Source organism: Marmota monax, unplaced genomic scaffold (assembly GCF_021218885.2).
Source record: "Marmota monax isolate L192 unplaced genomic scaffold, Marmota_monax_Labrador192_F-V1.1 WCK01_AAM20220418_F8-fsc00102, whole genome shotgun sequence".
Lineage (NCBI taxonomy): Eukaryota > Metazoa > Chordata > Mammalia > Rodentia > Sciuridae > Marmota > Marmota monax.
The window spans coordinates 1,923,153-1,937,859 of record NW_026692494.1 but is presented as its reverse complement, the minus strand read 5'-3'; the positions used below and the strand labels follow the sequence as shown (position 1 = coordinate 1,937,859).

General features: G+C 50.8%; 1 protein-coding gene across 2 annotated transcripts; it reads right to left on the bottom strand.

The window, feature by feature from the left end:
- Positions 1 to 2,242: 2,242 nt before the first annotated feature.
- Positions 2,243 to 6,850, bottom strand: LOC124092372 (CD209 antigen-like protein C). Of its 2 annotated transcripts, none has more exons than XM_046443854.2 (7): positions 6,608 to 6,850; positions 6,424 to 6,510; positions 5,408 to 5,497; positions 5,008 to 5,094; positions 4,456 to 4,607; positions 3,705 to 3,814; positions 2,243 to 3,016 (listed from the first exon to the last, which is right to left on the bottom strand). In XM_046443854.2, the coding sequence occupies exons 1-7, from the start codon at positions 6,651 to 6,653 to the stop codon at positions 2,836 to 2,838; spliced, it is 753 nt and encodes a 250-aa protein (XP_046299810.1). In that variant the 5' UTR covers positions 6,654 to 6,850; the 3' UTR covers positions 2,243 to 2,835. The 2 variants fall into 2 exon arrangements, with proteins under 2 accessions (XP_046299810.1, XP_046299811.1); XM_046443855.2 differs by having other exon boundaries at positions 2,243 to 2,919; positions 6,608 to 6,844.
- Positions 6,851 to 14,707: the final 7,857 nt, after the last annotated feature.

Sequence of the window (14,707 nt, the reverse complement as noted above, 5' to 3'; positions counted from 1 at the left end):
TCCCTGGATGGTGTTTTCCTCCTTCCCAGGGATTGGCCTGTCACTAGGAAAGGCTGTAATGGGAAAGGAGCGATGGTATCCATGTGCTGCCCCCTCTTGCTCGCTCCCTCCTCCCAGGCCACACTACACGGGGGTTTGTCAATTTCCATGTCTTACAGTGACAGCAGGGACGGCCTCCAGGGGAGGCTGGCTGGAGCTCCGGGAGTTGGAGTCCTTAAGGAAATTGGGTCCCCTGTTTTTGCCTCAATCTCCTGCCCCCTTGATCATTCATTACCCTCGGAATAGCCCTCAGCAAGCTCTCTTTGATGTTTTGGTTGCCAGGGTGATTGGGGGTGGTGGCAGTTGAGGCGACAAGGGAGGGTCCAGGCCACCTGGTGGAGTGTGATAGGATCTTGGAACAATAGTTTTTCTCACCGGGGATGTTTTATGAGTTTTATGAGTTGTCCCTCCCTGCCGGCCCATTCATGGCTGAGTAGCTGCCTGACAGCAGAAGGGAAAAGAAGCTTGGGGGATTTTTTGATGCCAAGCAAATCTCCCTGCTTATATTAGGTACCTGGAGCTGTCCTCAGGTCCTGTGAGTTGGAGGACTCAGTCCCAACAGGCTAATCTGGTTCAGAAGGCAGGAACAAGGGGTGCTCAGCAATGGGGGATTCCCAAAATCCCCTCTCAGACTCAGTAATTTCACACCAGAGTCACAGAACTCGGAACTCATTCTGCTGCTATGTGTTCATCTATTACAAAAGGCCAAACTCCCGGACACACAAACGAGAGAGTCACGGACCAGGGACGAGAGGAAGGAGTTACCAGAGCTCCCAGGTCTTCTCCAGCTCCCCCGGGTCGCCAGCCTGGGACTTGCCCATTCTTGTTCAAGAGTTTTTATGGAGGTCGATCTCCAACCTGCCCTAAGCCTGGAGGTTGGCGGGGAAAAGGGGACTGGCATTTTTCACCTTCAAATCGACTGTTTGTTCTTTCTGGTGACCAGCCCCAAGCCCTACTCTAGTTCACCTTATTGGCCTGAGTCCAATGTGGTCAAAACCCAAAGACCAAATAGCTTTTCTTATGATGCCACAGGAATGGAATGGGCATGGTCAGAGGGAAATGACCAGCAGAGGAGGTCTGGCAGGGCCACAGCTGACCACATGGGGAGCTCCGGAGCCTGAATGGCCTTTCAGTAGGTCCCCATGTTGGCCCAACATGGCCAGATTGTCCTTGTCCTACAACCCCGTGAGCTGTACCAGGAGGAGGGAGGCAAACCTTGGAGAAGGCAACTCCCTGTGGGAGAGTCCAGACAGGAAGGGGCTGACGAACAGAGGGTCCAGAGGTCCATCTTCAGAATATAGTATTTAGCCTTACCTGGGGACATAAGATGCAATGGTAGCCATTTTAACATAGCCCTGCCCTTCGTCCACCCCAATTTTAAAACTGGCCAATCCTGTAGATTACGATCCTGAGCTCCTCCTATCAGAGCTAGGAGCGGAGCTTCATTGTGGATAAAAACAGGTGGACGGCCCACCCAAGCAGGCTTGCTGGCTGGACTTTGTCAGAAGCACTTCATCAGTAGCAGGTGCTTCTGCAGAAGCAAAGTTTGCCTTGCGTCCAAGCACCTGTTTGATTCCTCAGTCCTCGGGTACTTCTAACACGGGGGCCGCACCTGCTGAGACTCATTGATTGACAGGGAGAATGAGTCCCCAGGTGCTTCCAGCCTGCAAGAGGAGCTACAGCAGTAAAGGAAGGTGCCGGGCAGATGGGTACAGGGGAGCCGGGTGGAAGTAGAGTGATGAAGGGAACCACTCAGAGCCCCAGGGGACATGGCGGCACCTACACATGGCCATGCACACCCTCTGGTCTCAGCAAGGAAGGCGGTGCATTAATGGACACAGCCAGCCCCTGAGTGCATCTCCCACCTGTCACTCTATTAAACTGGACCAGGGCCACTTCTTTGGGAGTCGTCTTTGGCAGATATTGTCACTTTCTCCTTCCACAAAGGGTTTCCCCTCCCTGATCCGTTCGTAAGCATCAGGCCTCCTCCCCTTGGTCCTGCGTTCTAACTTCTAAAGGAAAGCAACCCCCACCCAGCTGAGTGGTCATAATGTTCATTGCTGGGGAAATCTTGCTTTCCGTTTACAGAACCCCAAACACCCGGCGAGCTTTGTGATGTCAGTGCTTAGTCTTTTATTTCTATGCATCAACTAACACAAATCAGGTAAATGTCTTCAACTTGCAGAAAAGGAATACGTACATTTCAATAAAAGAAACACCCCGAGAGGTTGAGGTTTATTGCCATGTCCAGCCAGAGGAGAAAATGGAGACCCCCCACCCCCGACCGCCAGGTGATGGAAACTCCGTTCAGCATGCACCCTTCCTGCCCGCCGTCTCAAGGTCCCTCTTTTCCCTCCTATAAAAGCTCTTGTGCTCCCCAGGTTAGTGCTTTGAGGACAGTGGCCCCCTCCCTCTTCCAAGGTGCCAGATGAGGAGTAAACCTGATTCCTTCCTATCAACCCTCATCTCCAGGATATTCGCTCTTGAGCAGCCAGCAGCTGCTACGTTAGAACAGAAAATAGATTCTCAACCACAACCTCAAAGCCAAGGGGAACCCAGAGGCAAAGGAGGAAGCAGCACCATGTACAGTCAGTCCCCTGGGAGAGGAGGAATGTGACAGAAGAGCCTCAGAGTCTTGCTCAGCTCTCGATGCCCACAGGCCTGCGGAGGAACTCGCGGGATCAGGAGGGTGGACGGGGCCGTGGTGGAGCCTGGGGAGAGACCCGCCTTCACTTGTGGGAACAGGAGCCTGCAGACTTCTTGCAGATCCAGGATTTCTCAAGGTCACATCTGCTGTCATTCCAGCCATCCCCTCTGAACTCCACGCAGTCTTCCTCCCCGTGATTGTTGGGCTCCCCTTCGTTCCAAAACTTCATGAATCTGCAAGCCAGACGAGCGTGACCTCCGCCCCAGCCCCACTCGAGGAGCCCCGTTCCTGCTCCGGGACATTGGACGCTCTCCCCGCTTCCCTTCAGGCCTACGGCAGATAGATGAGTCTAGTTCTGGACCCCAAGGCCCCTTGTCCCCCATGCTTGAGGATGAGAACCAACCAACCAGCCGAGACTCCACATCCCAACCGCCTCCCTTACTGTGCTCTTGAACTCTGGGCCTCTGTACACCTCCCCCGGGCCTGGTACAATACACCCAGGGACAACATCTACACCCCAGAGCCCACTGGTGATCTGAACCAGCCACCACCAAGCCTGCTTAGCCTAGCTTGCCTGTTTCTTCCCGTGAACACCACAATGACTGTTCCTTCCCACAGTGTCTCACTCTTTGTCTCCTGGCAGACCTTGGCACACTCTTGGGTAATTCCCCGGGGCAGGCTGTGTGTGCCCTCACTTGGGATCTGAGCGTAACAAGTCACCCTTCCAGTGACAAGAGCCCCAGACTGGCTGGTCTTACGAAGCCTCAGGCTTTCTACTCAGACACTTTACTGTAAATCACCAACCCTGGCTGCAGACTTCTTGCAGATCCAGAGCCTCCTACATCTCTGACAGGGGGGTTTACGAGGCCGCCCTCCCACCTTAAAGTGGGTCTCAAGACCCCTCCCTTGTCTCAGTAAATGCCACACTCTTAGGCCTAGAGGGCAGCGTGGGGGAGCTCAGGGCAGAGTTTGGGAAACCCAGCCCTCTCTCTGGGGAATGCCCTTCTCCAGGACCTACCTGAAAAACAGAGGCGACCCATCCACCCAGAGCCACGTGCCTTCCTCGTTCAGGTCTGACAGTCCCATCCAAGTGCTGCCTTTATTCTTAGAAGTCAACTGCAAGAAGTTCTGGAGGGGAGAGGAGGAGTCAGGAGGGAGCTCAGACCCCCAAGTTCCAGCGAGTGTCTCACCAATGTCTTGACGGCAAGTTCTGCTTGCAGTCTGACCTTCAGCCTTCTCGTGCACCAGCCAGCCCCCAGGTGTGCTCAGGAGGTCTGAGTCCCTCCCACATGTGTGCGCTACGGACAGGTGTATTTGGACTTGTGCACACGATGCACAGAGCCGCCTCACATGGCACACACTTGGCAACACCTCATGTTCACCGTCCTGTGAGTTCTGAGCATGATTCCCAGGAATTTACCCCCGCCCGGCCTCCATGCAGGACATGGTCTGTATCGAGTGGTGCCCAGCTCGATCCAAAAGTAACAGTGGAAAATTCACGCCAGGGAAAATGGCAAAGGGACCAGGTTGCTAAACACCAGCTAGCACGACACCAGGGACCACTCACAATTTAGGTGACCCCCAAAGCGTTCAGCCACTTCCGGAACTGTGTGTGTCTCCTATGTAAGGTCTTAGAACCCTCTCATTCAGAGTCTCCTCCTCCTCCCCCTAAATGGTCCCGAAAATGTGTCCTAACCAACCACCTCCTCCCAGGTGGCCAGTGACCAGATGCATGCCCAGGCCAGAACAGGGACCCCCACCAGACACACCTGCTCCTCAGCACTTTTGATGATGACTAGTTGGGCTCCCACTTCCTGGCAGGCGGTGACAGAGTCATTCCAGTTCCGCTGGGACTTGGAAAAGAAGTAACAGTGTCCTCGGAAGAACGTCCAGTCCCAGGGGCAGGGGCGGCACAGGCGGTCTGTTGGGGGAGAGGGTCAGGACCCGTGCTGGGAGGCCAAGCTCCTGTGTCTGCCCCGCCTTCCAGCCCTGAGAGTTGGGGGCTCCTTCCACTGCATCTGATGGCTGTTCCCTCCCCTCTCCCTGGACCTCTCCCCCTCCAGGAGAACCCAGGAGTCCTGGCAAGGTCTCCTCCAGACTGGGAGAAGTAGGGGCTTCAGCACTCAGACAGAGACCAGGAGACTGGCTTCACTGGGTGCCCACTGTGCGCCTGGCCTACTGTGGGCAGCGAGGGATGTTGTCACCTTCCCGTTTGTTTCCATTTCTTGGTTGAGGAAACTGAGGCTCAGAATTGGCCCTTGACTCAGGCTGCGCCACCCAGACCCTCTGAAGCCTGGGGACCCTGTTCTCCTGTCACTCACCCAGTTCAGCCTCCGCCTGGGTTAGCTCTTGGTAGATGTCCTCCTGCTTCGATCTCTTCTGCTCATAGAAGTGGGAGAGCTTGGAGACTGGGCCAAAAGAGAGAGAGAGAGAAAAACTGCACTTATTGAATACCTACTGTGTGTCATGGCCTGCACTGGGTTCCCAGGGACACAGTTTCTGAGGGACAACATCTCGTTCAATCCCATTTGAAGATGAAGAACCCTGACACCCAGAGAAGGCTGAACCTCAAGGGGAAGTGGAACCAGGACCCTCCCCCTCTAGCTCCCCGTTCCTCCTCGGCCCTCAGAAGTGCCGAGAAGCCGCTGAGAGACCCCGTCCCGGCTTTCAGCCCACCTCCCTCCCACACCCAGCTGCCCCAGCCCTTGGGCCTTCCCTGACCTTTGACAAGGACGGCCATCAGGATCCCGGCCAGGAGCATGAGGCACAGCAGCTTCGGCACCAGGGGGATGTGGCCACGGCCCAGAAACCCTGCCAGAGAGAAGGATGGGTGGCCCGGAAAGCCAGCGTCCCTGCCTCAGCCTGGCCCAGTACAGCCTGGCCCCAAACCCCTCTTTCCCAGGGCACAAGATTCCAGTCCCATGACTTCCAGCTGTCCACAGCCCAGAGGTCCCCAGCCTCCAATTCCCCAGGACCGAGGAGTCCAGTTCCCAGATTCCTCCCCCCTAGAACCCAGGAATCCAGACCTTCAACCTTCACCTCCACAGGACCCTGTAGTCTGCTCCCCCAGACTCAAGGACCCCAAAACTCTGGTGTCCAGGTTTCCAGCCTCAGTCTTCCCAAGACACAGGGGTTAAGACCGTCAGCCTTCACCGAGAATCAAGTCTTCAACGTCCACTCTCACTACCCAGGAGTCCACTCAGGAGCCTAGTCCTCAGCCTCAACCTCCCCAGGACCCAGGACCCTGGTCCCCATTCTGCACTGCCAAGATCCTGCAGTCCAGTCCCCAGTCTCCACGACCTTAGGACCAGAAACCAGACCCTCAGCCTCTGTTTCCACAAAACCCGAATATCCAGTCCATTTCCACCTCTCCAGAACCCAAGAATGCACTCAGCCTCTACCTTCACCAGACCAGTGGGGTCCTGTCCTCTATATCCACCTCCTCGAGATCCCAGGGGTTCAGACTCCAGTTTCTATTACCCCAGTATCCAGGAGTCTGTCCCTGGCTTCCACCTCCCCAGTATCAGGGTCCAGTCCTCACCACCAACTGCCCAGGACCTGGTTCTCCAGTCCTTCAGTATCTATCTCCCCAGGACCCAGGGATACAGAGCCACACTCCAGAACCCAGAAGTCCAGACCCCCCCATCTCCTCCTCCCTTGGACACAAAATCCAGGTGGCCAGCCTCCAACTCCCCAGGACACAGACATCTGGGTGGACCTGTCCTGCCCCGCTCTACCTGCAGTGCTCTTGAGGCCGCCCGGGGGTCGGAATCCAAAGCGTTGAAAGGAATACTTGGCGCCGCTGGCTGTCAGCTCTTCCTCGTCTGCATGGGCAGAGCGTCAGCCAGAGCCTGGGCAGCTGAGACCCAAGCTGGCCTCCCATACCCCCTCCCAGCTCCCAGAGGCCCAGCCCAGCCTCACCCAGGGCACCCAGCTGCTGCGCGTCCACATCCTGGAAGTCACTCATGCTCACCGCTGTCTCTCAGTGCCCGGGACTGCTGGGATCTCAGCCTTTATTCCCACCCCCTGTAACTCACTCCCTGAATCGACTGAAGGTCAGGAAGAGAAAGAGGGAACTGGCTAGGGGCACTGGAAGATGCTAAAGGGATGGGCCCCCCATATTCCAGGAATCTCGGGCAGCAGTGGGAGTGGCCCGGTCCCGTAGCTGAAAGGACTGGTCCACTCACGGTGTGGCTTTCAACAGAACCAGGAACTCGCTGCCTCAGCTTGCTGGTGTCCTCACTGAGGGTGCCTCCTGCTGGCTTCGGGGACGGGGCTGAATCATCATGGCTCATTTTCTACTCTGCGCTGCTCAGACCAGGCTCCTTTCTAACTGCTTCCTAGACTCACGAGTCCAGTCTCCCCAGGCTGTGTAGATGGTCTGACCTGCACCTTACAGTTGAGAGACAATGAGGGACAACGTGATCAGGTAACCGACCCCAAGGGCACACACTGGTGAACAGCAGAGCTGGGATTTGAACCCAGAGATTCTGCTTCCAAGTCCACACCATGAACCAAAGAGGGTCACATAGTCTCAAGGAGGAAACCAAAAGATGCCTAGAAGCTTTATTCAAAATAGTCCCAAATGGGACCAAAAAAGAAGGAGGCCACCAGCAGGTGAATAAAAAAAAAAAATCCTGGGGCTAGGGCTGTGGCTCAGTGGTAGAGCGCTTGCCTAGCATGTGTGATGCCCTGGGTTTGATCCTCAGCACTGCATATTAATAAATAAAATAAAGGTCTATCGACATCTAAAAATATATTTTTAAAAATCCTGCCATTCAATGAGTGGAATGCTATACAGCAACTGAAAAGCAACCTGCTGATCCAGGCAACAAATACATGAATGTCAAAAAAGAGCAAAAGTATTCAGACATAAAGCGTATGTACTCTGAGGTTCGATTTTATATGGATTTCAAGAACAGGTAGGACTGACATTTGATGTGGACTCAAAATGGAGTTTACTTATAAGGGGTGAGTGGGGATTGGCCAGGAGGAACACCAAGAAGTCCCTGTGAGCTGGAGATGTACCACATTTTTATGTGAGAGGTGTTTTCAGAGGTGTATTCCTACATAAAATGCTAGAGCTAGAAATATAAGACTTTGTGTGTCATGTTCTGATTAGAAAATAGGAAATGCATGCATCACGATCAAATAGTGAGGATTTTGACCTTCTATTCACTTTGTTTTTATTTGGGCTTTATTCTTCATTTTAGAGTAATTTCAGATTTGTGGTCATATTGCAAAAACAGAGCAGAGGCTTCCCACAGTCCTCTCATCAAGTTTCCCCTAGCGTTGATCTTCTACTTAAGAGAACATGTTAGAAATAGTGAATGTGCCCAGGTCAATTTCTTATTTATGACATACACAGTGACCTTCGTGGGTTTTCTAAATTTCACTATCTGGTCCCTAATGTCCTTTTCTGCTCCCAAATCCCACCCAGGATGCCACCTTGTGTCTAGACAGTCACATCTCATCTCGGGATTCTCTGTGCCGGGACAATCTCACTGATCCCTTGTTTTCGATGACTGTGAGCATTTGGAAGACCACAGGTCGGGCATTTGTGTTCTGTCCCTCAATTTGGCTCATCTGATATTTTCCCCTGAGGTCGTGGATTATTTGGTGGAAGACCCTAGAGAGGAAAGCTGTTCCCATCACATCCTCCAATTCAGGGCGCAGGCTTCAGTGCAATTCTCCCTGATGGGATGAAGCTGGGTGACTCGGCACGTGCACCATGATGGAGTACACCTCTTCCACAGGTACATGAACAGCATGAGAAAACTGGTTTATATATCCCATAAACTAAAGCAGAAGATCCTCCTGAGTGTTTCACCACATTGCACAAAAGCGTTCAGCAAAACGTACCATCGATTGGCTATTCACCTTTAAAACACTGTTCGTCAACCAGAAGTAGAAGGAGATGTGCTTACATGATAGCAGTGTCCATCAGGAATCTGAGCACACTCCTTCCTGTTGGAGAAAGGTCAGAAGCACTCCAAGTGGCACAGGAAAAAAGAGTGACAAGAAAATCCACAGGTCTAGAGAAAATACTTGCAAATCACAGGTGAAGGTGAAGGTCTTGCATCCAAAGTGCACTTGTAACTCTTAAAACCCAACTAAGGAAAATAAGACAGCTGGTTTTAAAATGGAGAAAAGCTCAAATCAAGAACAGAAAAGCTGGGCTGGGGATGTGGCTCAAGTGGTAGCGCGCTCGCCTGGCATGCGTGCGGCCTGGGTTCGATCCTCAAGCACCACATACAAACAAAGATGTTGTGTCCACCGAAAACTAAAATAAATAAATAAATATTAAAATTTAAAAAAAAAGAACAGAAAAGCCAATAACTCAAATAAAAAATAGGCAGAGGATTGAATAACACATCTCTAAAGACGCACAAAGGGTTAATAAGCACACACGAGCTTTACATCATGCATCTTTAGGGAAATGCCAATCAAAACCATGCTGAGATATCACCTTGAAGTTGTTGGGTGACTGCTATAAAAAATAACAAAATGCCAGGCATGGCTGTAGTCCCAGCGACTTGGGAGGCTGAGGCAGGAGGGTCGCATGTTCAAGACCAGCCTCGGTGATTTAGTGAGGTCCTCAGCAACTTAGCAAAACCCCATCTCAAAACATATAAGGCACCAGGGATGTGGCTCAGTAGTAAAAAACTACTAGGTTCAATCCCCAGTATCTCCCCAAAACTAAATGAAATGACAAGTGTCGGCCCATTCAGGGAGAAATGAAAACCCTTGCACACTGTTGGTGGGGATGTAAAATGGCACAGCTACAGTGGAAAACATACGTCAGTTCCTCAGAATATTACAAATACAACTAGCATATAACCCAGCAATCCTGATTCTGTGCATATACCTGGAAAAATTGAGAGCAAGGATTCACAAAGATATTTGCATGACCAATTCATTGCAGCATTACATGCAATAGCCAAAGAGTGCAAGCTACCCAGTGTCCTTCAGGGAGAAATGGATACACTTCGTGCACCATACAGCGGGATGTTAGTCAGCCTTGAACGAGGAAGGAAATTCCCACACATGCCACACTATGGACGATCCTCGAGGACGTTATTCTAAGCAAAGTAATCCAGTCGCAAAAGGACAGATACAGAATGGTTCTGCTCTTAGCTGATCCCTAGAATGTCACCTCTACAGAGATGGGAAATAGAACCGTGGCTTTAGGGGCTGAAGGAAGGACAACCAGGGAGCTGTTGTTCAAAGGTTCAGAGTTTCAATTTTGAGAAACAAAGAGCTCTGTGGATGAGTGCCGAGTGGTGGCTGTGCAGCCCTGGGAATGGGCTTGGTGTCCCCAAACAGCAGACTTAGAAATGTCCTTAGACGGTACAGTCTCTGCTCTGCGTATTTTGCCACAATTGAAATAACACTTTTTAAATTTTTTTAGTTGTAAATGGACACAATACCTTTATTTTATTCATTTATTTTCAAGTGGTGCTGAGGATGGAACCCAGTGCCTCCCACATGCTAGGCAAGCGCTCTACCACTGAGCTACAGCCCCAGTGTAAAAAAAAAAAAAAAAAAAAAAAAACATTTTTAAAGGGCAAAAGATCTGAACAGACACTTTACCAAAGGAAAGAGCGCATAGAATGTCCTCATCCGTTGGGTTTTAATACCCCACTGGGGAGAGACGCCTGAATGTACAGCCGCTACTGTTGGGGTGGCAAGGTGACAGTGATCTCTCCCCACATACACTCCATACCTGCCTGGCACAGGCGGCAGGATGGTGTCCACCATGCAGACCACAGGAGGATGCATCTGGAAACAGTGAGCCACCACAGGGTGGGGAGTCCGACTCCGTGGTGACAAACAGCATGCTGGGACCCACAGGGACAGGATTGGCTGGGCTGAATGGCTGCAGATGGCAGGGAACTAAAACTCACCACTGGAGGGGGAACAGAAACCAGGCCTTGCCTTCCAATAGGCGTCACTTGGCCAGGGGACATGATGGCAGAAGCTGCAGGGTGAGGGAACCTGTGGGCCGGCCATCCCAGGGCCTCCTGCTTGGCCCCAGATGTCAAGGCACATTACACAGGGCCTAGTGTCAGGTCTTACACCCCAACTGACCCTTCGTTACATGACATCGATTTCCACCTTGGAGATGACTAAGACTTTTAGGGAGTAGGAGAAATACCCCGCAGGAAAAGAAACCCATACGTGTGTTTTGTATGTAGAGAACCACAAACAACCCAAAGCATCACACACACACACACACACACACACACACAACCACCCAACTACAGACTATAGTTTTCTCAGTGCCCATGGAACATTCACCAAGGGAGACCCTCTCCAGGGACATAAAACACTTAAATGAATTAAAATCATTTTAAAACCATTATATTCAGGTTCTTAGATACACAGGACCATAAGGTGTGTGTATGATTATAAGAGGGGACTTATTAGCCGGGCTTACACAGTCCGAGGCTGGATGTCCCACCATGGCCCTCTGCACGCTGGACAGCTGAAGGAAGGAACTTCTCAGTCTGAGAAGCTGGAGCCTCAGAACCAGAGGGATCAGTGAGGTTGTCCCAGGCTGAGACCGAAAGCCTGGACACTCCCCGGAGAGCCACTGAAGAGCGCCCACCCTGGGAGAGGGAAGGAGTCAACTCCAGTGTCCACGGGTGACAGCAGCAGCCCTTGCTCAAGCAGAATGAGACTCCCATCCATGCGACCTCCTCCTGCTTCCAGCCCAGGTTCCATCGGGGCCCCAGCCTCTGGACAGTGCTGTCCATCGGGTCTCCACTAGTGTGCCGTCCTGTCGCGTTCCTCACTACTAAAACACTCAGGGTCCCTCCAGGGGAACTGGGTGTGCAAAATAACCACACAAGAGACAGAGGGACCTTTTTCTTTGGGGTCCTGTGATGGCTCCTCTGACATTAAGGGTCTGCAGAAAGAGAGAGCGAGCGAGCACATGCTGAACACTTGTATTGAGGAGAAGCCATTCAAATGAGGCCGAGATCAGGTTTCAGGGGGCTGAGTCTAGCTTCCTGATGTCTGCTGTCAGCAGGTTGACTGACATCTAGGAAGGCTACCCCCAAAGGCAGAGAAAGAAAAGGGGACCCACAAAGGGAGTTTCTATGGAACATTCTATCCCAAACAGGGCAAGGGGGTAACATCACAAAGGAACAGGTGGGTGTAGCTCAATCCATGGGCAATACACCTACGTCTGAAGACACGTCCTCAAACTTCCAGGACCCAGGCAATGTCCAGGTCACTATGAGATGTAGTGACAGTCAGAGCCTCTCCGTTCAAGGAAGGAGAATGTGAATCATTCAGAGTGGCCGCCTCCCACACCGTCCCACATGCCAATCACCTCTTAATCCTAGACATCTCTCAATCTGACCAAATTGACAACCCAGATGAACCATCCCAAGGACATTCTCTCATCACAATGGAACTGAGTGACTAAGATTTTGGCCATTAAAACCACAACCTGAGATGGTCAGGTGACAACAACATAAGCATTTATTTTTGTTCTTGGTTTTGGTGGTTCCAGTCCATGATCCGGAGGACCCAACACTTTCAGGCCTCTGATGGTTGACAAGTGCAATTGCAGGGAGCACATAGTGGAGCAAAGCTGTTTGCCTCATGGCCAATGAGGGCAAAAGAAAGAAGGCTAAGTGTGTCCCCTCTGGGCACACACCAATGACCCAAAGACCTCACACTGGGTCCCATCTCATAAAGGATCCACCACCTCCCAATAGCATCCAGGCCTGGCTGCAAAGCCGTTAGCATGTAGGCTTTGGGGCAAGGCTTCATGTCCAGACTACAGCAAGAATCCAATGAGAAATCAGTAGCAGACATGAGAGGAAACTTCCTAAAACTTTTAAACTCAACAACACTCTGCTAAATAATACAGCATTCAAAAAGTATGTATCAAAAGACAAAATACCTAGAACTGAATGAAAAATGAAAGAAATATATCAAAATTTGTAGGATGCAGCTAAAGCGGTGCCTAGAGGGAAATTCATAGTTGCTAAAATGTTCTTGTTCTAGGCCTGAACTGATCAGACTGTCACGAGCCAGCCATGGGCTGTGTGTGAGCTATGCACATTTGAGCATATGAGGGGACTGGCCTGACGCTACTGCCTGATTGAGCTGTGCAACATAGGTGTGCCTTTTCTCTCTCTCTGCCTTTGATCCCGCTCAACACTGAGATGGGTGTGGCTTTCCAAGATGCCAGTCAATCTGCTGTCCATAAGACATCACCAAGCAGGACTCCACCGTTCGAAACCCAATCCCTTTCCTTATTTGGGTGGAACTTTCTTGAATGTCTTTTCCTCAATAATTCAAAGGTTTCGGGTGTACTCGCTCTCTTGCTCCTTCCAGCTCTGGAGCTGATCCTTGGGTCACCAAGCCGTCCTGTTTTAAAAACTTATGTTCGTGTGCTGCGTGGTTTCTTCACCATTTTCTTAGTTATTGATAGAGCCAGCTCCTTTGAACCTCGCTCATATCACCAGTCCGGCCAGCTGGTGATATCAGACCAAAAGTCAAAATGGACCCAATCATGCTGAAGTTCCCCGTCATAAAGCCAAAGCTAAGTTGTATAAATCACTTCTCATAAGACTAAGTTCAGTCTGTGTGCTATTCAAATTCCTTTTGCCTTAATCCTTATACACATTAAAAAAAATGGATCTGAAGGAAGCTTGAGTAAACTAATTGGTTAATTCTCTACTGTCCAGTCTTCCTAAAACTTTTAAACTCAACACTCTACTAAATAATTCAACATTCAAAAGTATGCATCAAAAGACAAAATACTTAGAACTGAATGAAAAATCAAAGAAATATATCAAAATTTGTAGGATGCAGCTAACGTAGTGCCTAGAGGGAAATTCATAGTTGCTAAAATGCAACTGGGGAGGAATCAGGCTGGAAAGGAACAACCCACTCTCTGTTTTCGTGTTTGTGTTTGTGTTTGTGTTTGTGTGTGTGTGTGTGTGTGTCTGCTTCCCTCCCACCCCTCTCTGTCCATAAAACCAACCTGCATGGCTTGTGCCATCATATGGGGTGAGAGTCAGCATCTTGTTGGGGTGTTCTTCTTCCTGCCAAGGAGGGTGTAAGCCACCTGAGAAATTAAAGTCTAGAATAATTAGTGAAGAAGAAAAGACAAAGGGGGTCAGAAATGTATTTTCAAAGGCAGAGCTCCTGATAGATGTAGTCCACACAAGAGCTGGAGATGGCTCCAGTGGTTTCTTTAAGGGGGTCCATCAAAGGCAGGGATAAGATTTCCAGGGCAGAGTCTTGCTTCCTGATGTCTTGCAGTCAGCAGGTTGATTGGCCTCTTGGCAGGTCACACCCGTCTCAGGTGCCATGTGGGACACGGCAGAGCGGAATAGGATTCCCAATGTCTCTGGGCAAACTTACACTGGAAGTTCCCAGACACCAGATGTTCCTGTTCACTAGGGTGCAATGATGACAAAGTCCACACACAGCCCACGGTCAGCTCGCAACACCGTCGGGACACATATTCTCCATTCATGGGGCAGAGAGTTGCAGGATTCTGGAACTAAACATGAAGCCGACAAAATCCTTACATCAACTAGTCTAATTTCATCCTTTGTCAGGGGAAAGATCTCAGGTCAACAATTTAAATTCCTTCCTCAAGAAACTTGAAAATGAATGGGAAAATCAAAGAAAAGCAAGTCTGATGAAGGAAGGATGAAGATAAGAGGAGAAATCATGAAATCGAAAACGAGAGAGAGTCGAAGAAACAAGACCTCTGAGGACTGACAGTGGGGACATGGAATTTAATATGGAAGCTGTTTCTGAAGGGCACCTGGGGATCAGCACGGCTGAAGGGCGGGGAGCCTGGGGGTTTATTTTCTGCCAAGCGACCCTCCATTCTGACACTGGCTCCCTGCAGTTGACATCAGATTCTGTGACTTGGAGGACTCAGTACCCCTACACTGACTTAGCTCAGGTGAACAGAATTGAGGGGTACCCAGGTACCCACAGTTCTGCCCAGATGAACACTAAGTGGGGATTTCCACAATC